The 20511-nt window shown below is 46.0% G+C and overlaps 1 protein-coding gene across 4 annotated transcripts in view; it reads right to left on the bottom strand.

Moving 5' to 3' along the window:
• PLXNA2 (plexin A2) overlaps positions 1–20511 on the bottom strand; it is a 457364-nt gene that overhangs the window by 66598 nt on the left and 370255 nt on the right. For all 4 annotated transcript variants that reach the window (XM_043533410.1, XM_007059575.4, XM_043533409.1 and 1 more), the window contains 3 exons: positions 19417–19607; positions 6580–6731; positions 1322–1439 (listed from right to left, as the gene is read on the bottom strand). In XM_043533410.1, the coding sequence (XP_043389345.1) occupies positions 1322–1439; positions 6580–6731; positions 19417–19607 (461 nt within the window). The remainder of the gene's footprint in view (positions 1–1321; positions 1440–6579; positions 6732–19416; positions 19608–20511) is intronic.

Genomic DNA, 20511 nt, shown 5'->3' with positions numbered 1-20511 from the left:
GTAAGTCAGATATATTTAGTATTCACGTGCGAATGATAAAAAATGGCTCGATCAGGCCTTCAGTATCTTAGTTTGACAAAGGTCCCCGGGTAGTGATAAATGGCTCAATGTCTAGTTGGCAGCCAGTATGAAACGGAGTAACCCAGGGGTCGGTCCTGGGGCTGGTTCTGTTCAACAGAACCAGCAGATCGAGGGAAGTGATTATTCCCCTCTATTTGGCACTGGTGAGGCCACATCTGGAGTACTGCATCCAGTTTTGGGCCCCCCACTACAGAAAGGATGTGGACAAATTGGAGAGAATCCAGCGGAGGGCAACGAAAATGATCAAGGGGCTAGGGCACATGACTGACGAGGAAAGGTTGAGGGAACTGGGCTTGTTTAGTCTGCAGAAGAGAAGAGTGAGGAGAGATTTGATAGCAGCCTTCAACTACCTGAAGAGGGGTTCCAAAGAGGATGGAGCTTGGCTGTTCTCAGTGGTGGCAGATGACAGAACAAGGAGCAATGGTCTCAAGTTGCAGTGGGGGAGGTCTAGGTTGGATATTAGGAAACACTATGACTAGGAGGGTGGTGAAGCACTGGAATGGGTTACCTAGGAAGGTGGTGGAATCTCTATCCTTAGAGGCTTTTAAGGCCCAGCTTGAGAAATCCCTGGTTGTGATGATTTAGTTGGTGTTGGTCCTGCTTTGAGCAGGGGGTTGGACTAGATGATCTCCTGAGGTCCCTTCCAACCCTAATCTTCTATGAATCTATGATTCTGAATACGTACAGGGGAGAGCAGCAGGAAGCAACACAATAGATTTATCCCAGTAAATTAAATCCAAAAGTAACGTGTCTTCATTATTCTTCCCCTCCTGAGAAAGACAAAAATTGTGAGCAACATGACACCAGTTCCATGGCAGGATAGTACCTAGCTACAGGCCGAACTTACATTAACATGGTGCTTTTGCTCAGAGGATCTCAAGATACTTTACAAACAGGACCTAATTGAGCTCAACAATTCTGTGAAGCAGGTAAATAGTATCACCTTTTAACATACAGGGAAAATAAAACAGAGGTCTGGGGATGTAAACTTAGGCCAGTGGAAGCCACAGGGGCTCAGCATGTCTGAAAAATCAGACCGCTTGATTAGGTGTTTGGTCAACATCACATAGAAGAGTCAGTGTTCGAGTCATAATTTGAACTCGGGACTTCCTGGCTTCACATCTCACATCCAAGCCATCAGTCCATCGAAAGCCCACTCTCTTAGTATGTGTATCAGTCAAAATCAGAGAGGATGCTTTGGCTTGCCCATCCCTCCCAATGGTTTTGCCCAGGTACTCACCACAAACATGTACTGTTGTGAGGACGTGGCCATGAACTCAGGTTTGCACTCTCCGATGCAGAGGCACACTGGACCGGAACTGATCCCTGGGAGTGCCTGCCCCATCTCGCACACAATTCTGAAAATATAAAACCCACAAATGAGACCCTAGTAGGTAGACGCAGCAGTGACTTACTCAGCTGGATGGTTCCTTTTCTCCCTTTATTTTGATGCCTGCTGCTCTCCCCTTTCGAAAGAGCTAATTACTGACTATTTTTCCCCCATGTAGTAATTTAAAAAAAAAATCAAAATTAGACATAATTATTACAAGCTTTAATTCCAGAGCAATGCAGAGCACTAATGGCAAATATATTAGCCTGAAGCAAAGTGAGTGTGAAGTCCTCAGAGTAATGAATGAGTTCATTAAGGGAACAGCTCACATTGTGGGTTCCTGTTTAATCAGAAGTGGAGACACCCACTTTAGGAGATGACAGACACAGGCCTTTGCATAGAAGGCAAGTTTGACTACTAGAGAATACTCCTTATACTGATGAAAGAAGGTTAGTGGAACTGAATTGTACAGATACAGTATTCTTCATCTAGTCCAGATCAGTACCTGAGGATGTGCTCTCAGGCAGGGAAGGGGTAAAAAATTATGGCATTTTGAATGGGAACATAAGATAGTCAATAGAAGTGTAATGGATCAGGATGGCGGCTCAGGAAGGCGGCAGGCCGGGAAAGAGGCAGGAAAGAAAGCGTGGCAAGGCACCCCTTCTGCCTCGCTGGACTTAGCGCTCCCTCCTCTTGCAGGGACAGGGCCTGGGGTAAATCAGCCCCACTCTGGAGAGTGTCTGTCTTCCTTCTTTGGGGTTTGTTTCTCAGAGCTTTCCCAGTAGGCCTCGGGGTAGGCCTGAGGAGTGCTGCTCTGCCAAACAAAGGGAAACAAATCCATAAGGCACCGAAACAAAAGGGGAATACCTTTCCCCGGCCCCCTCACTGGGGCAGGTGTTGTCCTGTCGCTGGCCCCGGGGTGTCAGTCCTTCCCCTAAACAGGCACTGGGTTTGGGGTGTCTCCCCTATGGGGAGGGGCGCAGTCTCTCACACTGGAGAAGCCTATCTCCCTGCTGCCACCAGTCTAGCAAGTTTGTCCCCCCCTCCAGGTTTTAACAGGTTTCAGGCAGCCCTTAATTGGACTCAGGTGTCCCTAATTGACCTGAAGTAACCCTATCCCAGCTTGCAGGAGAAGGGCCTTTAGCGTTCTAGGGCTAACATATCTGTTTCCCCAGACCCTCCTGCAGCTGTCTGGCCTGACTGTCACAAAAGGAAGAGCTTGATCCTGCTCTTGGTTGCATGACACAAATCTACCTCGGCCACGTGCAATACCTGATTTCACCAAGGTTTTGGTTTTCAAAGCGACCTCAGCCGGCATGGATCCTTAGCAATGCCTCAAAAAGGATGCTGCTGGGAGTCATTCCCACTGTGGTGTTGGAAACACAAAATACCGGAGCAGTTTGCTAAAGCCTGGTAAACAGAGAGACTAAAAGTGAACAGCCTAGTCTCACTGACCACACGGACAGGAGTGAGAAAGGTGAACAAAGAGGATCAACTGTGAAAAGCAGATTAAGCAGTAGGTAGGTAAGTGGATGGATAGATGGCATGGGATATATAAATATATTATAGATGGAAAACTCTGCTGCAGTAACTAACTGGTCCCTGGTGGTCAGTCCCAATAGAAAGGCCAAGGGCAGATGGTCCACAGATACTGAACTCCCTACCAGAGCAAGGTTGAAGATATATTGGCCACGAGATTGTGGGGAAAAGCTTGTACTACCACTGCTTGAACTTATATAAACAGAAGTCTTCAGCCTCTGGAGCGATCATCTGAGCAGCTCTCACCCGTGTTAAACTCACTAGCGAATAAAAAGGATTAAAAAAAAAAATCTGTAGACAAAACGCTCAGCTGATGCTAGGAGGCTTAACAAAATACAAACATGCTAGCAAAGAGCCTTAATGTGAAAGCCGTTATCACTACACATCAAAATGGGTTTCCTATAGAGACGCTGCCTTTGGAGAACAGAGGCTGAAATGTCTCTGCTGTGTGCCTAAATTTCCACGCTTTGCTCTCTCTTCCCCTTTCAACTCAACGGAACTTTCTCCCCGGAGCATCATTTTGCTGCCGCTTCTCCATGAAGGCATGAGCAGCAAGAAGAAAGCGCTGTTGTTCTGGCACTGGCTGTCTGTGGGAGATGGGGAATCATGACAGGCTGAGAAAGCGCTGTGTCCCTCTCTCAGACAGGGCAGGGGCAAGGTGGTTGTGACTGGGAGATTGCTCCTTGGTGTTGCTGCAGTCTTGAGAGAGAGAGGATAGTCACTATTCCCTCCACCAGATGGGCAGCCAAAACCCAGGGACTAGTTGCAGAAGCTGCAAAGAAAGGGTGGTGGGATCCAGATTTTATTCCAAACAGGGGAATAGGGGACACCAGTGCTGGATTTCAGCAAACTCAAGAAAAGATCAAATGACCAAATATTAGCCAGTAACGTGGACCTTTTCATTCCTTAGCTGCCCAAATAATACCTTTGAGTAGCTCCGGAACAAGTAATAGGGCACACGTAATTGCATATACCATCAGGCGTGTTGGGAATGAGGAATGGTGGCACAAGCTGCTATGGTACGTCTGATCTCCGATTCCTAATCCAGGCCAAAATCCCAGCAGGTACCCTCCTACAAAATGATGCACTCGACAGAGCTGTAGGGTGCTGATTACTGGGCTAAGTGGCCCTTTAACCAACATTAACCTAATTGCCAGGTGATAGATTGCATGGCTGGAACATATGGTGAGTCATTACAGTCTCGGAATTCAGTCTGCCCACAGAACCCTTCAGAGGGTCCTTTTATCCGGATTCATCTTTAAAAGGCAGCTCTCATGCTAACACTTGCTGTTATCTGCCCAGGATAAATGTTTTAATGATGTTAACAAACTTCGAACGCTTAAGAGCTTTAATTAGAATCGTCATTATAAAATCAGGGTTTCATACCATCAAAGGATGGTAATTTTATAATCTCCCATCCCTGATTTCAAAAATAAAATACTACAGTTTTATAGCACAACGCACAGACATCACAGTCTTACAATGGTATTAGTGCACCGCTTTGAGTCGTTAATGTCATAAAAGAATAATAACAACAATAATAATAATACTACTTTGCACTTCGGTAGCATCTTTCAACCAGTGATCTGAAAGCACCTTACAAACACTGCGGCTATGTCGACGCTAAGAGCGAGGGGTGTGAACGTGCTGCTCACGGACACGTACGTGTGCTAGCGCTCATCAAGCTCGTGTGAGTATAAAAAAGCAGCGTCGCCGGGGTAGCTCTGGCACTGGTGGCGCAATGGAGCTGTGCCAAGTACAAACCCACCCGTGGACACGCACTCGGCGTGACTCAGCCGTGCCTCCAACGCTGCCTCCCGGGCTGCCGCAGCCAAACAGATATTTATACGCACATCAGCTTAAGGAGAACTAGCGTGAGTATGCGTACATCACGACCCTAGTTCGAAGTGTAGACATAACCTTAGCTGCTCACAGTCCCCCCAGTAAGAACAGTAGCTAATGTTATTATCCTTATTTTAGAGATGCGGAAACTGAGGTACAGAGTGATTAAAATTGGCCTAAACTGACACAGCAAACGAAGGGAAGACCTTGGAATAGAACTCAAAAATCCTGACTCGCAGTCTCCTGCTCAAACCACTGGACTATATTATTTAAAATAAGGGATCTTCCCAGCCTGAAATCTCTTCTCCTTACCTCCTGGGGTGACCGAAACCCCCATTTCAGTTTACAGTACCAGCATTGCTGACCTGAGCGGCAGGTAACTGAGATGGACTTCACTCAGTGTTTACGAATGCGTAGTCAGGGGAATATGATTGGGATTAAGCCTGACTATCCAAAGGGGAACTCAAACTGAATGTAATCCACCTGAGCTCCAGAGCTCACCAGAGCAATTCTCCTTTGCCCTGGCCTTACAGACAAGTTTATCTTGCTGAGCAGTTCATTGTCCTTTCTGTAAAATCTGTATTTAGTCCACATGAAAGAAATCGAGTCCCCAGGAACAATGTACTTTAGCTAGAGACAGCACAGAAACAGCTCAGGGAGCGGCAGGGTCACCTCTAGGCACAAAATGGGAGCTCAGTCTTCACAGCCCCTCTGCTGGGACTGCCAGCAAGGGGGTGAATTAAAGCTTTTAGTGACAGACACGTCCTCTGCTTTGGGAACTAGACTGAGACCCACCAAACTCATTTCACTCAAGCCATCAAAGAACAACCACTTTCCGTGGCTACAGACCCATGGGCAGATCCATTCTCAGTCCCTTGTGTCTCTCCTCTCTCTCTCCGACCTGCTCTGACAGCGTATCTGTACTTGGCAGCCAGAGCACCTTGCCAGTGCAGCAAAGATTATTCAATAAAAGAAGTTGCTTAACATGTTCCATCTTGCCCACTCTGCATGAATGCATCCCCTGCTCTCGTAGGCATACTGGCACCTTGGCGAAAATAAAATAGAACCCCCCCCCAAAAAAACAAACCCCCAAAAAACCCCAACCACCAACAAAAAAAACCCCCACCCCAACCCAAAGTGGGGACATACGTCACTTTGGGAGTTTATTTGCCTGTCCTCTGTTACACGCCTGTTTTCTAATTTTCGGCTGACATTTTTCTCAGTGAAATAAATGAACTGACTCCCGTGGAGGCCTATTCGGATTAAACTGCTGTCACCACCTCGCACGCCTAACAAATGGTTGCCTGCAGCCAGCAGCGTGGGATGCATTCCAACCACAGGAGGGGAGAGGTGGAAAGGCTGAGGGTAAACAGCAAGGTGCTCGTCAGAAAAGTTGCTTAGCAAAGCAGGAGCCGTGGCGCAGAAGGAAACAAAATGCTTAATAAACCTTTAAAAGGGTCGGTTAATCCCTGGGATGAAATCCAAGCGCGTGATCCTTAGCTGGTGTAAACTGGCACAGTGCCATTTAAGTCAGGGGAGCTACATCAGTTTATAACCACGGAGGATCTGTCCCCCAAGGCATTACTGCAGCTCTGTAGAGCAGGGAGGAGAGAGGCAGGCAGTGACTGGAGCACGTCTCTGACTCATGGGCTGACTGTGCATTCGCTTTCATCACAAAGAACAGGCCTTCTAAAGGGCTGCTAGATTGGGTGCTGTACACCAAGACGCCAGGAAAGCCAAGGCATCCACTACTAGTGAACTCTAAGAGCTGGGCCGAGTGCACTTACTGCTCTGCGATGACGTACTGCTCCTGCAGGGGAGTGCACTGCACCCCCGCCACCTGCACGTTGTGGGCAATCTCTGAGAAATCCAGCCCCAGATTCACGCCATGGATCGTCACTCGCGTCCCTCCTTCTGGGGGCCCTGACACTGTCAGGATCTGGAGAGGAAACAAAATACAGCATCTGCATTACTATTGTCTCTTGGCAGGTGCCTTGAGCCTGCTCATGTCCTGGCACTTTCTTTGCACCAGGTCTGGAGGGATCCCTTGAAGGGCTGGCAGCTGTAACCAACCGACCGGCAGCCTGCAGACAGGAGGTGAGATCATCCTGCCAACTTCTCCTCACCGTTTCCCACCAGCAGAGGCTGAAGAGATGCAGGGTGGTAGGAAAGAGCTAATCCATTGTACTTCCTCACAGCAATTCTGCTCCTGCAGCAATGGGGATGCTGTGGGCCTGCATGCTGGTAGGTCAGCACAGCTGCGTGCAAGAAGCTTGCACAGCCCCTTGGCATGATCCCACAGCACTTACCCGCCAATGACTTACTGTGCCCACATGCACCATTAAGGGCTGCCATTCGCCTCTTCAGCCCATTGGGGGAGTAATGCCAATTAATTCAGCAACACAGGGAGATAATGGGGAAATAACCCAGGGATCCTCTCAGACCCATTGGGCTTTGCAGATGGAGCTTATTTACAGCACAGTGGTTCATTCACACAAACACCTTGACTTTACCAGGTCAGGACCTGCGAGAGTCTTCGGATGGTTTCCCCACAAAGCCCAGTGCTTCCTTCACCTGTTTTGTTGTATAATGAATTTTATCGCGCAAGCTGAACACAAGCACCGAACACTGCAACCTACACCATTTCCACTGGGCTCCTCGGGGTGGCCAGAGACTCCCGTCATCATCCCCAGTCCAGCACACCTCTCTCACTTCCATGCCACATAGCACACACAGACATCTTGCAGTTGTCATGGGAGCCAGCGTCTGTACCTACTGTGTCGGAACCGAAGATGGCTGGAGTGCTGCAGCTGGCAGAGGCCTGAACAATATTAGCAGCAGAAAAGTCTGCTAGAAAGCTGGGATCAGCTCCCTTTTTATAGACTTATATATAAGATCATAACCTTAAAGAAGTGGGCTGCTGCTTTGGAGAACTTCATTACATTCTGCCTTGGACGGTCTCTGAATTTTAATACCACATTTTATTAGTGAGTAAGGCAATGAGAAGCACTTCAAACAACTCTTTGAAATGCTAAAGGGTGAGGAGTACATTCTAAAGATGTCCATTTAGAGTGTACCTCAGTCAGGATTGCCTCCGTTCCAACTGCAATAGGATTTCATTAAAGATCACTCTCCCTCCCCAGCCAGTGGCATGCACTAGGATAGTGTGAGGCCATGGGATTGGGACCCAAGAGTCCCGGGTTCTGTTCCTGGCTTTTCCACTGGCTTGCTGTGAGGCCTTGGGAAAGTCTCTGTGCCTCAGGTCCTTGTCTGTAAAATGGGGATAAGGATAGAGACTCTCCATTTGTGAAGCACTTTGAGACGGATGGTGAAATCGCTAGTTAAGACTAAAGGATTATTATTAATGCAAGATTGACTTAGATCGGTCTTAATCCCCAGCCTTTGGTTACCAGCTCCAGCTTTCTGACCCTCTCACCATCCTATCCAACTTTTCTGACCAGCTGCCCACTTCCCCCAGGATCTCAGAACAGCTTCGTAGGTGGGATCTGCATTGTTAGTACATGGAAGGAGATGAAACGTAACACATAAACACTGATAAATCATTCATGTTAGCAAATACAGGCTATCCCACTGTTTCAGTGCCTCATCAAAGCAGCCCTCCTTAGAACCCCTGCATATCATGTTCTATTACATCCCCTTGCTATGGATTTAATTGGCATGTGCCCCACCCCGTGACCTCTATGGATGATCCCTTTTTAAACCTGTCATAAATATAAAGGGAAGGGTAAACACCTTTAAAATACCTCCTGGCCAGAGGAAAAACCCTTTCACCTGTAAAGGGTTAAGAAGCTAGGATAACCTCGCTGGCACCTGACCACAATGACCAATGAGGAGACCAGATACTTTCAAAGCTGGAGGGGGGAGAAACAAAGGGTCTGTGTCTGTCTGTCTGTATGATGCTTTTGCCGGGGACAGAACAGGAATGGAGGCTTAGAACTTAGTAAATAATCTAGCAGATATGCGTTAGATTCTGTTTGTTTAAATGGCTGAGAAAATAAGCTGTGCTGAATGGAATGGATATTCCTATCTTTGTGTAACTTAAGGTTTTGCCTGGAGGGATTCTCTATGTTTTGAATCTAATTACCCTGTAAGGTATTTACCATCCTGATTTTACAGAGGTGATTCTTTTTACTTTTTCTTCTATTAAAATTCTTCTTTTAAGAAACTGAATGCTTTTTCATTGTTCTTAAGATCCAAGGGTTTGGGTCTGTGGTCACCTATGCAAATTGGTGAGGATTTTTATCAAACCTTCCCCTGGAAGGGGGGTGCAAGGTTTTGGTGAGGATTTTGGGGGGAAAAGACGTTTCCAAACGGGCTCTTTCCTAATAAAATAAAACCGGTTAGACGTTTGGTGGTGGCAGCAAAAGTCCAAGGGCAAAAGGTAAAATAGTTTGTACCTTGGGGAAGTTTTAACCTAAGCTGGTAAAAGTAAGCTTAGGAGGTTTTCATGCAGGTCCCCACATCTGTACCCTAGAGTTCAGAGTGGGGAAGGAACCTTGACAAAACCCCTCCACTTACCTAACACCGGTCTCCTCACATATCCACTTCCAGCAGTGCAGGAGCCTTCTCCGCAGCATCTGCTGCCTCGAATAGCCTCTCTGTATCTTTCTACTCATCTTTCTGTTTCCCGTCTCCTTTCAAATTTCAGCTGAAACTATTTCTTTTCTCCCTCACTTATGTTACTTAATTTCTCTCCCTTCACTTCTGCTCCTATCTATTATCAACTCTGAAGCTGTATTATTTAATTTGGCAAAATGTTCTGGGTTGCAACTTGCTATATAGACCGTATAATATACAGCTGCATTGTGTTTTAAAATACCTTTTCTCTGCACTGCCTATGTCTCAATTTCTCTCTATTTGCACTCTGGGCCTTATGACTGAAGGCTTTAATTTGTTCACTGTACAGTCTCTGTTGCACCACTGCTTTCTGCAACTCATACCACGTAGCATGTCTTGCACCATTTAGCTCTGTAAAGCACCGTGGTTCCAAAGATGACACTATACAAAAATCAAGTTGTATTGTATTATATTGAACACTGAAAGTCTGGGCTGCTAATGTTTACACATCACCAAAACACAATTCTTGACAGCGTACTTTCCTTACGACTGTAAATTAATTTAAACCCTGTTTATTGCAGTATTTACACTACAGGATGCGTTGATTTATCACACATCCAAAACCCACCCCTGTGGCTTGCCATTTTTTGACCCAACTGTAACTGACAAAACCAGACTGTGTTAGCAAACAAAACAACATTTTTTTTTATTTTGATAGTGTCCTGACCTGGAAAATGCCTGAACCAGAATTCCATTCGACCTAGATTTTAGGGGCTGCTAATTGAACAGTTTTGAAATAACTGTGCCAAAGAGCAGCCCCAGGGTTAGGACAGATGCATTCAATTAATTACAGATGGGGAGATTCAGTCAAAATCACAGAAAGGAGCAAAGTCTTAGAGGTCCAGTTGTTCAGAACTTCGGTGACCTCCTCTGAGCAGAACTGGACCTGGCCTGTGCACTGTACGATGCATTTGCGGCTGTGATGTTGAGACGGCGGCGGCAGCTGGATTTTGGGTTTTTTTTACATGCAGTGTTCAGACCCTATACTTATGCGGATGCACAACCCAATTACGCACAGCAAGTCTGACCTGAGGCTGCTGCTGACATCACAGTCTCTCTTGAATTTCAGCGACAGCCAGTCACACTTGGAGGATGCATGAAGACAGGAGATTCTCGTTAAGAATAATCTCATTTTCTGTTCTGAGATGCAGAAGGAAACAGTTCCCATGTAACAAGACCATCTCATGCTATTTAATACCTCTTCCCATGTGTCTACGTTGTTATACTGTGCTCATCACCATGATATTTTAGGTTTCAGAGTAGCAGCCGTGTTAATCTTTATTCGCAAAAAGAACAGAAGGACTTGTGGCACCTTAGAAACTAACAAATTTATTTGAGCATAAGCTTTCGTGAGCTACAGCTCACTTCACTGGATGCATTCAGTGGACTGTCCGATGAAGTGAGCTGTAGCTCACGAAAGCTTATGCTCAAATAAATTTGTTAGTCTCTAAGGTGCCACAAGTACTCCTTTTCTTTTCATGATATTTTACTTATCTCTTGCTAAGACAAATCCAGACTGTCACTAGAACATCTGCTATCAATTAAACCGGGATCGGGAGTAAGCATTCCTGGGTTCTGTTCCCAGCTCTGCAACTGCCTCATTGTGTGGCCTGAGCAAGTCACTTCCCTGCTCTCTGCCTCAGTTTCCCCATCTGTAAAATGGGACATTGATGCTGATCCTTTTGTGCAAAGTATACTGATACTATTAGGTGAAAGTATGATGTTTTGCATTTGCACAGATCCTGTCTTCATAAAAGTGCAGGAATATAACCAAAGTGACAGGAGAGATGATATTATAAAGCCTGGGGTAACTGCGCCAATGCAAACTCCTACTGTACATAGGCAAAGCCGCTGTTCGTACTGGTGCTACTTACTCCAGCTTGGAACCAGGGTAAGCTGCAGCAAAGCAAATCACAGCTTACCCTGTTTGCACTGGTGTGGTGACACTGCGGCTGGAATCAGGGCAAATCCTCAGTGCAGGTCAGTGTGTTCTGCACTATCCAGCCTTCTCCTGGGCAGTTCAGATATTAGAGGTCCATTACCCCTGTAAGGGGTCAATATTCAAGTTTACTATTTTAAATGGAGTTATCAAGCAGTTCAGTTTAAACACAACACTGGATTAGTTTATAATAAAAAAAATAAAACAAGATCAAAGAGAGTTTAAGTGAGAACAAGTATATGGTATTCAAGTCAGAAATGGTTAACAGAGAAATAAAGATAAACCATTTCTGGTAGCTAAAAGTTAACAAGCTAGACTTGGTTCAAGGTAAAATCCTTACCACAGATCGCAGCAAAAGGGCTGACCAAATTCTCAGGTCAGGAACTCCCTTAAGTCAGAGGGCTGGTTCCTTTGTCATCTTAGGTGAAAGAGAGATGGGGAGAGAAAGCTTGGGGAGTTTTTGCCCCTCGCTTTTATAGTCCAGTCACCCTTTGAATTGCATTTTCTTGAGGGTTACCCTTGATAAAGTGCCTTCCAGCTGTGAGGACGGAGACATGGAATCTTATGGTGAAAGACGTTCCATGTTGTTTGCTAAAATGCAGATCGACCTGTTCCTGCCCCACTTTGTTGCCAAAGAATGGCCAATTGACCACTGACTGCCAATTAACTTTGATGACACCCCAGTTCACCCCGTCCCCAGACTTGTCTGGTAAACACACAGTTGTCATAATTTCAGCTTATGTTCTTAACTCTTAATACAAATTACGTACATACATCACACAAGCATATTGATGATCACTGTGTTATTAGTTTTTAAATGATACCTCACAAGATCTATTGTGCACAAAGATTACAATAATGTGTAGGGTGTGAATACAGGGGTGCGCTGGGTCACAGATAGGTATTACTGAACCTATTTTATAGACAGGGAAACTGACACAGAGAGCAGCAGGGATTTATCAAGGGTCACCCCACAAATCAGTGGCAGAGCCAGGACAAGAACCCAGAAGTTGTGACTCCCAGTCACCCCTACACTAACCATCAGACCCCATTCCCCTCTCAGAGCAGGGAACAGAACCCAGGAATCCTGATTCCCAGCTCTCCCGCCCTCACGTACCATTAGAAAGTGTTCCCTCCCCTAAGGTAGGGTCCAGTTTCTTTAGCATCATTAATGTTTCCTGTCACCCCGGTTGTATGGTTCACTATTTCCAATGTAAAACAACACAGAACTACAAAAAGTAGGGTCTGCATGTGGGATGGAGATGTGTCTTGCAGCTGATCCTAAGGATGTCCTTGCTACAGTCAGAGGTGAGCCAGACAGTCCTGCAGTATAAGTGACTATGATACCATGTCACACTCAGCATCAAAGAGACAATGAAAAGGGTAAGAGTCCCAGCCATGCAAAGAGTGGCAAAAAAATTACCAAAGTGTCATTTACCTTCTTTCTTTTCTTTTTTTGTCCTTTTATTTTTATTATGATTTTCTAAGCTAGCTGGATCCCAGCTGTTGAGCCCAGCAGGTACCCAGAACATAAAGCATCCCTAGCTCCTCATCCCGGCATGATCCCTCCTTGTCTCTGTCTTAGCTGATAGCACATTCAGAACCTAATTGTTATCTCAGCAGAGCAATTCCATTATTCAGCCTGACACTACCCCCCTTTAGTTGTTTGTTGCAGTGATGTTATATTAATGAGGCCTGCAAATAAATGAATAGGAGATCAGAGAGTTGCTTGTTCTCAAGAAAACTGCTTTTTTATTTATTTATCACGGAGGCTGCAGACATTAGGGAAGTTTTATGCTGTTAAAGAAGGGACACTGCCGATGGAGGCAAGGGCATGAACTCAGGTCCTATAAATGGAAGGACTGTATGTTAACTATAATTCATTTCCTTTCGTTTCAGTGACAATATGGTTTCTCCTTGGCATTTACACATCCCCCCGCGATGCTGGGAACCTGGATGCAAGAGCACTGGGTTAGGGTATGAGAACAAGAGCGCTGAACTGACTGGAGAGAAGGAAGCTAACTGCAAACAGGATAAATGGTGAAGAGTCTTTCAGTGGGAATGATCCAAGAGCTTAGTTACACGGGCCAGTATAGGGGGCCAAACTCGGCGCTCTGTTCCACTGGTGCAACCCTGTTGAACCCTACACTAACGGTCTGTCTGTAGGCGCCCCTAAAACTCAGACCCCTGAAAACGGAACACATTGATTTGTCAGCACAAGCAGAATCGTATCGTCTGCTCATGTCAAGCTCAGAGTCCACTTAAGTCTATCCCCTAAGATTCAAACCTCCCCTGGAGACACCCCTCATGCCTCCGGCTTTGAAGGAGACACACAGGCCGGGTTATGGAGACAACCAATCTGCAATAACCACAGCTAAGCTATGCTCTCTTTTTCTTGGACGGAGACCGCCAATATTACCTTCCAAGTTGGACAGCGATAAAATATTCTATGGCAGTGCCCAGCCCACAGCTAGCACGAACGCTGCAGGGATGGAATCTCCAGCTCAGATCATGGGCAGCTTAGCTGCAAGTTGTTTTGTGGTTTTATTTCTCCTGCCTAACTCAAGGAGAAGAAAATAAGACTTCTTAAATGTTACAACTGTCTGAATCATTTAGTATGAGGGAAACTGCCGGCGGAGCCTATTTTGCTCCTGGCGTCTTGTAACCCAGCCTTGTGCAAACAGTACAAATGCTTGTTGGAAAGAAAGAGGGAGTTGTGTTGTGTTGAAGGGGGAGAAGTTTATTTATTGTTAAAAGATTATTGAAAAATAAAAAAGGAAACAAAACGCCTCTGAGATAACAGGTCTCTGATCCCATCAGGCTGGAATCATCGGGGTTAGCATCACATGGCATCAGATGGAAGCAAGCAGGCGGTGCTCTCAATTCAATGGCTACATAACCAAGGTGACATTCACCCCTGGGCAAAGGAGTAGCGCGCACAACCTCTGTACCACTTAAGTTCACCTTAAGCCTAAATTTAAGCACATGCTTAAGGGTTTTGCTGAATCAGGACCTAAGTAAACACAAGGGCCTTAAACCATGCTTCAGTGAGAGTTAAGAGCCACAGGGGCCTTGTGCTTTGTGCCCAGAGTGAAATTTGCACAGGGAGTGATCGTTGTCGGTGCCTTGAGAGGTTTTTGTTAATTCCCTGTATGCCCTTTTTTATTTTAAATTAACAGACACTGCCTGTGGAAATTCTGCTGCCATGCCACCTGAGCTGAGGCTGCTGCAGCTTAGAAAGACTTCCAAGCTGGCAGTGCCTCCTGGTTATTAGGAAAACAAGTCAAATGAGCTTGGGGACGTCTAAGTAGCCACACAAGGACATCTCACCCTAAGATCAAGCATGGAGCCCCTTACGTGGGTGATCCAGCTCTGGATCTACCAGTTCTAGATGACCAGAACAGGCCTTCACCCATCAGGGGTAGGTAAGTAGAGTACCGTGCTGCTAGGTGAGGTGAATCTTTTGAGTAAGCCCTTACAAATTAAGGTTCATTCTATCGAGGCACCTTTAATAAAGCCAGGGTTTTGTCCTTTGCCATTTTCCCCACTCCTCCCACCAATGTGTTTGTACACCAGCTGGTTGCCACAGGAGTGGCTGCATTTCATCGGCAGCAGTGCACATTCTGTACGGCGCTTTGAGATCAGTGATGCTGAAAAGGCATCATGGAAAAATAATACATTATTCAGTCGCCAGTGAAATCAACCTGTCCCTGTAGACTGGGTAAGGTTATAGCACAACTTATTCCCTCACAATACCTGGGGCTCTCATGAGATAACCATTCTGGATTCCTGTCTGTGGACACGAGTATCTAACTCTATTGTGATAACTGGAAGAAGCATAAGCACAGACACTGAGTGTGTACACGTGTGTGCATGTCCATGCATGCACCTATTGGAGAGGCTGAGCTCCAGCAGAAGGGTGAGCTGGAGAAAAATTAATGTTCAGAAGTTCAAATGTTAGATAAGGAGAGTATTGCTAGATGAGAGACTTTCACTTGCCCATACTAGAATCTTATGTATTTCACTTGACAAGGCCATATTCTGCTCTGCTACACCAGCGTAAACCCTGAGCAGCTCCACTGAAGTCAAAAGCGTTACTCGAGATTTGCAAAGGGAAGAATACAGCCTCTTCTCTCTTTCACTCTGCTGGAAAATGTAGCATTGCCTGAATCCTCCTTTTCTGTTGAGGTTAATGTTTCTCATGATCTTAAACTGCAGGGAGTTAGTGAGCTTACATAGAGCTGGAGAAAGCATTAAATAGGAAACCAATGAAAACTTGTCACAATGGGTCAGGAGTCCTGTGGCACTTCAATTTGCCAAGGGTTTCCTTTTCTCTAGGTCGAGCTAACTATGAGCTCAGATGCACCCTGGTGGCTGCTGTCAGGGACAGCCATCAGTGATTCCAAGGGGAATTTTATTACAGCGAAGGTGCTCGGGGAAAAAAGAGTGACTGATGAGCTCCTAACCCGGCTTTTATATAAATCAAGAGACTCTTGGACTGCTCCCTGTTGGGGGAGGCCTAGAACACACACTCCTGGGGTGGATCTGTCAAAACTAAGCTACCGCCTGTAAAATAATCCGAAACTGAAGTTTGATTTAGGAGAGGCAGTAATCCCTGAACTCATTCCACCAAGCTCGGCTGCTTGATTTCTTAACCTGCTGATCTCTTTGCACAATCAGCACTGCCATTATCCTTGCTTTTCTACAGCCCTGCAGACCTAGTACATTTTAGTCTCTAAAAACCAGCAGTGGTGAAACTGTACAAGAGATGGGGATGCAAGATCTTTTCGGTTAAAAGCTGTGATTTGACTGGCTGGAAGGCATCTGGAGGGGGCCACATACCAGGCTCCAACAACAAAGGATGACATGATAGGGCCCAAGTATGAAAATCACCCGTGTTTTCATAAGACTGAAGTGGGGAGAGTCAGGGATGGGGGTTGCTGAACTTGGGTGCCTCACCAGAGTCTCTGCCAGAGACACAACATCCATGCAGCTATTTTTAGTGCACTAGCTCAAACCCTGCTACTGCAAGTCAGTCTACCCAGCCTGGGAGACTCCCTTCCAGCTGCAGTGTAGACTTACCCACAGAGACCTGAGCACAGGACTGGCAGTTAGGCTCTCCCCACCAACTCCCTCTGTGGCCTAGGACCAGTGAAACTCTTTGGGCCACATTCAGCCCTGGTGCAACCCCACAAATCTGCCCCAGTGCTTAATGCTTGTTTTCTCCCCTTCCTCTTGGTCAAAGGAGGATAATGATATTTACCCGTCTCACCAGGGGTTGTGACCATTAGCTAACGTCTGTGAAGTGTTCAGCAGAGGAACAGCATCACATAAATGGTAAATATTATTTTGTTTTTAGAAAAGCCCTTGTGTCGGTTTCTTTCTCACAATTTGATGATGATGGAGTGAAATTAATCAGAACCTGACACCTTATAATAATAAGTGTCCTTTCTTGTCAAAAAGTAACAAATTGGAGCATGAACAACAACAACATTGAGAGCACAAGGAGGGAGTGGAATGATTTAAGGGGGAAGAGACGGAATGAGGAAAGTGAATCTGAGGAACAGCTTCCGAACCATCACAGGTGTTAGTCTGTAGAGTGTCCTCCAAAGGGCAGTAGTGAAAACACCGACTTGTGAGATGCACCCCAAGTCTACACAGCAAAAGCTGTGCATAGGCGAACCTACATGACACAGCTGCAATAGCTGGATTCAAGCTAACAATAGCAGTGAAGACAGCACAAGCTTTAAGGCAGGCTATGAGTGGAGTCCACAACCTGCTGTGCTGAAGGCCGTGCTGTGGTGTCTTCACTGCTACTGTTACTCACACTAGCTGGATTCAAGCTAGTTTGGGTAGGCTAGCTTGTGAAAAGCTTTTGCTGTGTAGATATACCCCTAAAATCCTGGGATCAGAGAAAGCACTGCAGAATAGACTCTAGGGAACTATCCTGCAGGATTCATAAGAGGAGACGCCCTGATTTCAGCCAGGTGCTGATGTACCTGCACCCATGCAAACCCTCAGTGTAGACAGGCAACTGGTATTTGCCCTGGGGCAGCTTACTCCTAGTTAAAACCAGGCTAAGCTGCACTGTTACAAATGGCTGCTTGTAGCAGCTTGCCTTGTTTACATCAAGGGTTTGCACTGATGGCAGTAATGGCCAGAGCAGTAACTTCCCCTTCTAACTTCTATGAGTCTGTGAAAGAGGATCTCACATTTTACTTTGTTACTAAGTTGAACCCAGCTCTGCAGACTAAACAGATATGCTTAGCCATCCATTTAATGAGAACATAAGAACATCCACACTGGGTCAGACCCAAGGCCCATCTAGTCTAGTATCCTGTCTTCCGACAGTGGCCAATACCTGGTGCCCTAGGGGGAATGAACAGAACAGGGAATCATCAAGTGATCCATCCCCTGTCGCCCATTCCCAGCTTCTGGCAAACAGAGGTTAGGGGACACCATCCCTGCCCATCCTGGCTAACAGCCATTGATGGACCGATCCTCCATGAACGTATCTAGTTCTTTTTTGAACCCTGTTATAGACTTGGCCTTCACAACTTCCTCTAGCAAAGAGTTCCACAGGTTGACAGTGCGTTGTGTGAAGAAACACTTCCTTTTGTTTGCTTTAAACCTGCTGCCTAGTAATTTCATTTGGCGGCCCCTAGTTCTTCTGTAATGAGAAGGAGTCAATAACACTTCCATATTTACTTTCTCCACACCAGTCATGATTTTATAGACCTCTATCATATTCCCCCCTTAGTCGTCTCTTTTCCAAGCTGAAAAGTCCCAGTCTTATTAATCTCTCCTCGTACGGAAGCCATTCCATACCTCTAATCATTTTTGTTGCCCTTTTCTGAACCTTTTCCAATTCCAATTTTTATATATTTTGAGATGGGGTGACCACATCTACATGCAATATTCAAGATGTGGGCGTACCATGGATTTATACACAGGCAATACGATTTCCATTCTAGCCACTGAAATACACAAATACATGGCATTGTTCTATGAAGATCTGTATCAAAATTTAAACCCTGAGGGCTCGAGGCCTGATCCACACATAGAACTTGCACACCTAGATGTTCTAATGGTCCCCTCTAGCCTTAAACTCTATGATTCTAGGACAATGATTTATTTAAAGTAGTGCAAACCCCCTGTGTGAACAAACTTATTTTGGTGTTAACCAGACTAATATTGGTTTAGCTTAAGGCCACTATGAACAGCTCTCTGCTAAATGGAAAATAAGCCACTCAAACCATAATAATGAATTTGCAGGGTTTAACTAAGCCTATTTAAAAACTGATTCAGGTTAAACTGGTGCAGCTTGTGTGTAGACAAGGCCTGCATTAAATTGGTGCAAGTTTGTGCGCTGAGAAGGCCTGATTGTCCCTTGTGCAGCCATTCTGATTTGGTAACATTTTATGACCACTTTACACGCATTTTGCACAGGGGCAAATGGCAACACATAGTGCAGGGCAATGGAGAATTAGACCCTAAATTTGTATTAGAAACCAGCAAAGCAAGAAATCAAAGGCTTCCTAGACTCAACACTCTGATCTGGCCCCGAGAGCCACCACCAACAGTACAAGCATCACCCCAACAACTGCTTTACAGTTAATAATTCCTCCAGGAGACACCTCATATAGGGTCTTAACTCCCTCGCAGGTGTGTAATCCAGAGAAGTCAATTATAGACTAATTACCTCCCTGGTTTAATTAGTATCCAAGGAGCAGGGCATAGTGGGCACCCCAGTGCTGAGGGCACATCCAGACAATGACAGAGGGAGTGGTCAGCAGCGAGGGTGTAACCCCTGGTCACATGCTAAGGAAGCAACACATTCATTCTGCGGGAAGCACTGGAGTGTGTTATTCATTCTTCTTCAGCGCAGAATGGAGGATATCTTGTATCTGGGCCAGAAGGGACGCAGCCAGGAACAGACACAAATCAGTCTGGCATTTCAAGCATGATGAGGTTAAACAGAATGGGCCAGGGACAACAGATAGGCGGACGATAGATAGGTGGATTTGCTGTGGCTGGATTCTCTTACCTCGGTGATGCGGGGATTGGAGCACTTGACGTTCCTGCTGGACCAGTCGAGCCAAGGGTGAATGGGGGAACTGCAGTGCTGCCGGAGGGTGCACTTGGCCTCTCCGCTGCACCAGCCGCATTCAAACTTCTGATCTGCTTTCAGGCACAGGCCGCAGCTCTCCCGCTGGGCTGCGCATTTGTACAGGTGAACTGTGGAGAAGGGAGAGGCGTGGACTGAGCACTGATCTGGAGATTAAATCTTCAGGACCAAAAGAGCTACATCTGCTTATAGTATCAGTAGAGATGAAGACAGCCCACAATCCCCCTTGACTGATGAAGAGAAGAGACAACCTCATCGGGCAGTGGTGGAGATGCTTGAAAAAGATACGTGTGTGTGGGGGGGAAATAGGGGCTGAAAGGTTGCTAACTGATATATCTGCCTTGTACCTAAATGGCTGTAAATATTCTGCACAGCTCGTGGGGTACCGTCCCACACATTTGTTTTTGAACTAGCTGATCGGTCCCTGCCTCTCGCTCTCTAACTCAGCTGTTTCTGACTGCCCTGACCACCACAGATGCCCAGGTGACTAGCACCAGCTGGGACATAAGCAGCACTGTTGCAAAGCTGGACAGCGTAGTTGGAGAACCACAGGGAACATTCGTCAGGCCTATCAGAGCCACGCATGGTTTTGTTGGCAATGGAGCTCTTAAGCCTTCTCATTCCCACTTATCCTTTTTCCAGATGTTCTTAGACATTATCGCGCCGATGCTTGCTTTGGAAGGCAGCTTTGAAAACTTCTTTGTTTAGTTTACTCCATTGACCTAAACCAAGAAAGAGCTCATTGAAACAATGTCTCCATTTCCAGGGAACTTGGCAGGGTCTCCAACAGGGCTCCAATGTATCAGGTTCCTCCGAAAATTTCAAAGCATTCAAAAGCAAAATACAGCTCCTACGTGGATAAACAGGAACCTGTTAAATTGATGTCCCTGCTTCAGCAAAATGGGACTATTAACAGGTATTCTTTTCAGGGGGCTCATCTACTGCTTTCAGTCTATTTTGCTCTGCAATACACTAGATTTTGTCACACAGCCATTTATTTTGGTACCAGCTCTA

The sequence above is a fragment of the Chelonia mydas genome, chromosome 21 (assembly GCF_015237465.2).
Source record: "Chelonia mydas isolate rCheMyd1 chromosome 21, rCheMyd1.pri.v2, whole genome shotgun sequence".
Lineage (NCBI taxonomy): Eukaryota > Metazoa > Chordata > Testudines > Cheloniidae > Chelonia > Chelonia mydas.
Note: the sequence above shows the minus strand (reverse complement) of the source record. Positions and strands in the feature narration are given on the sequence as shown.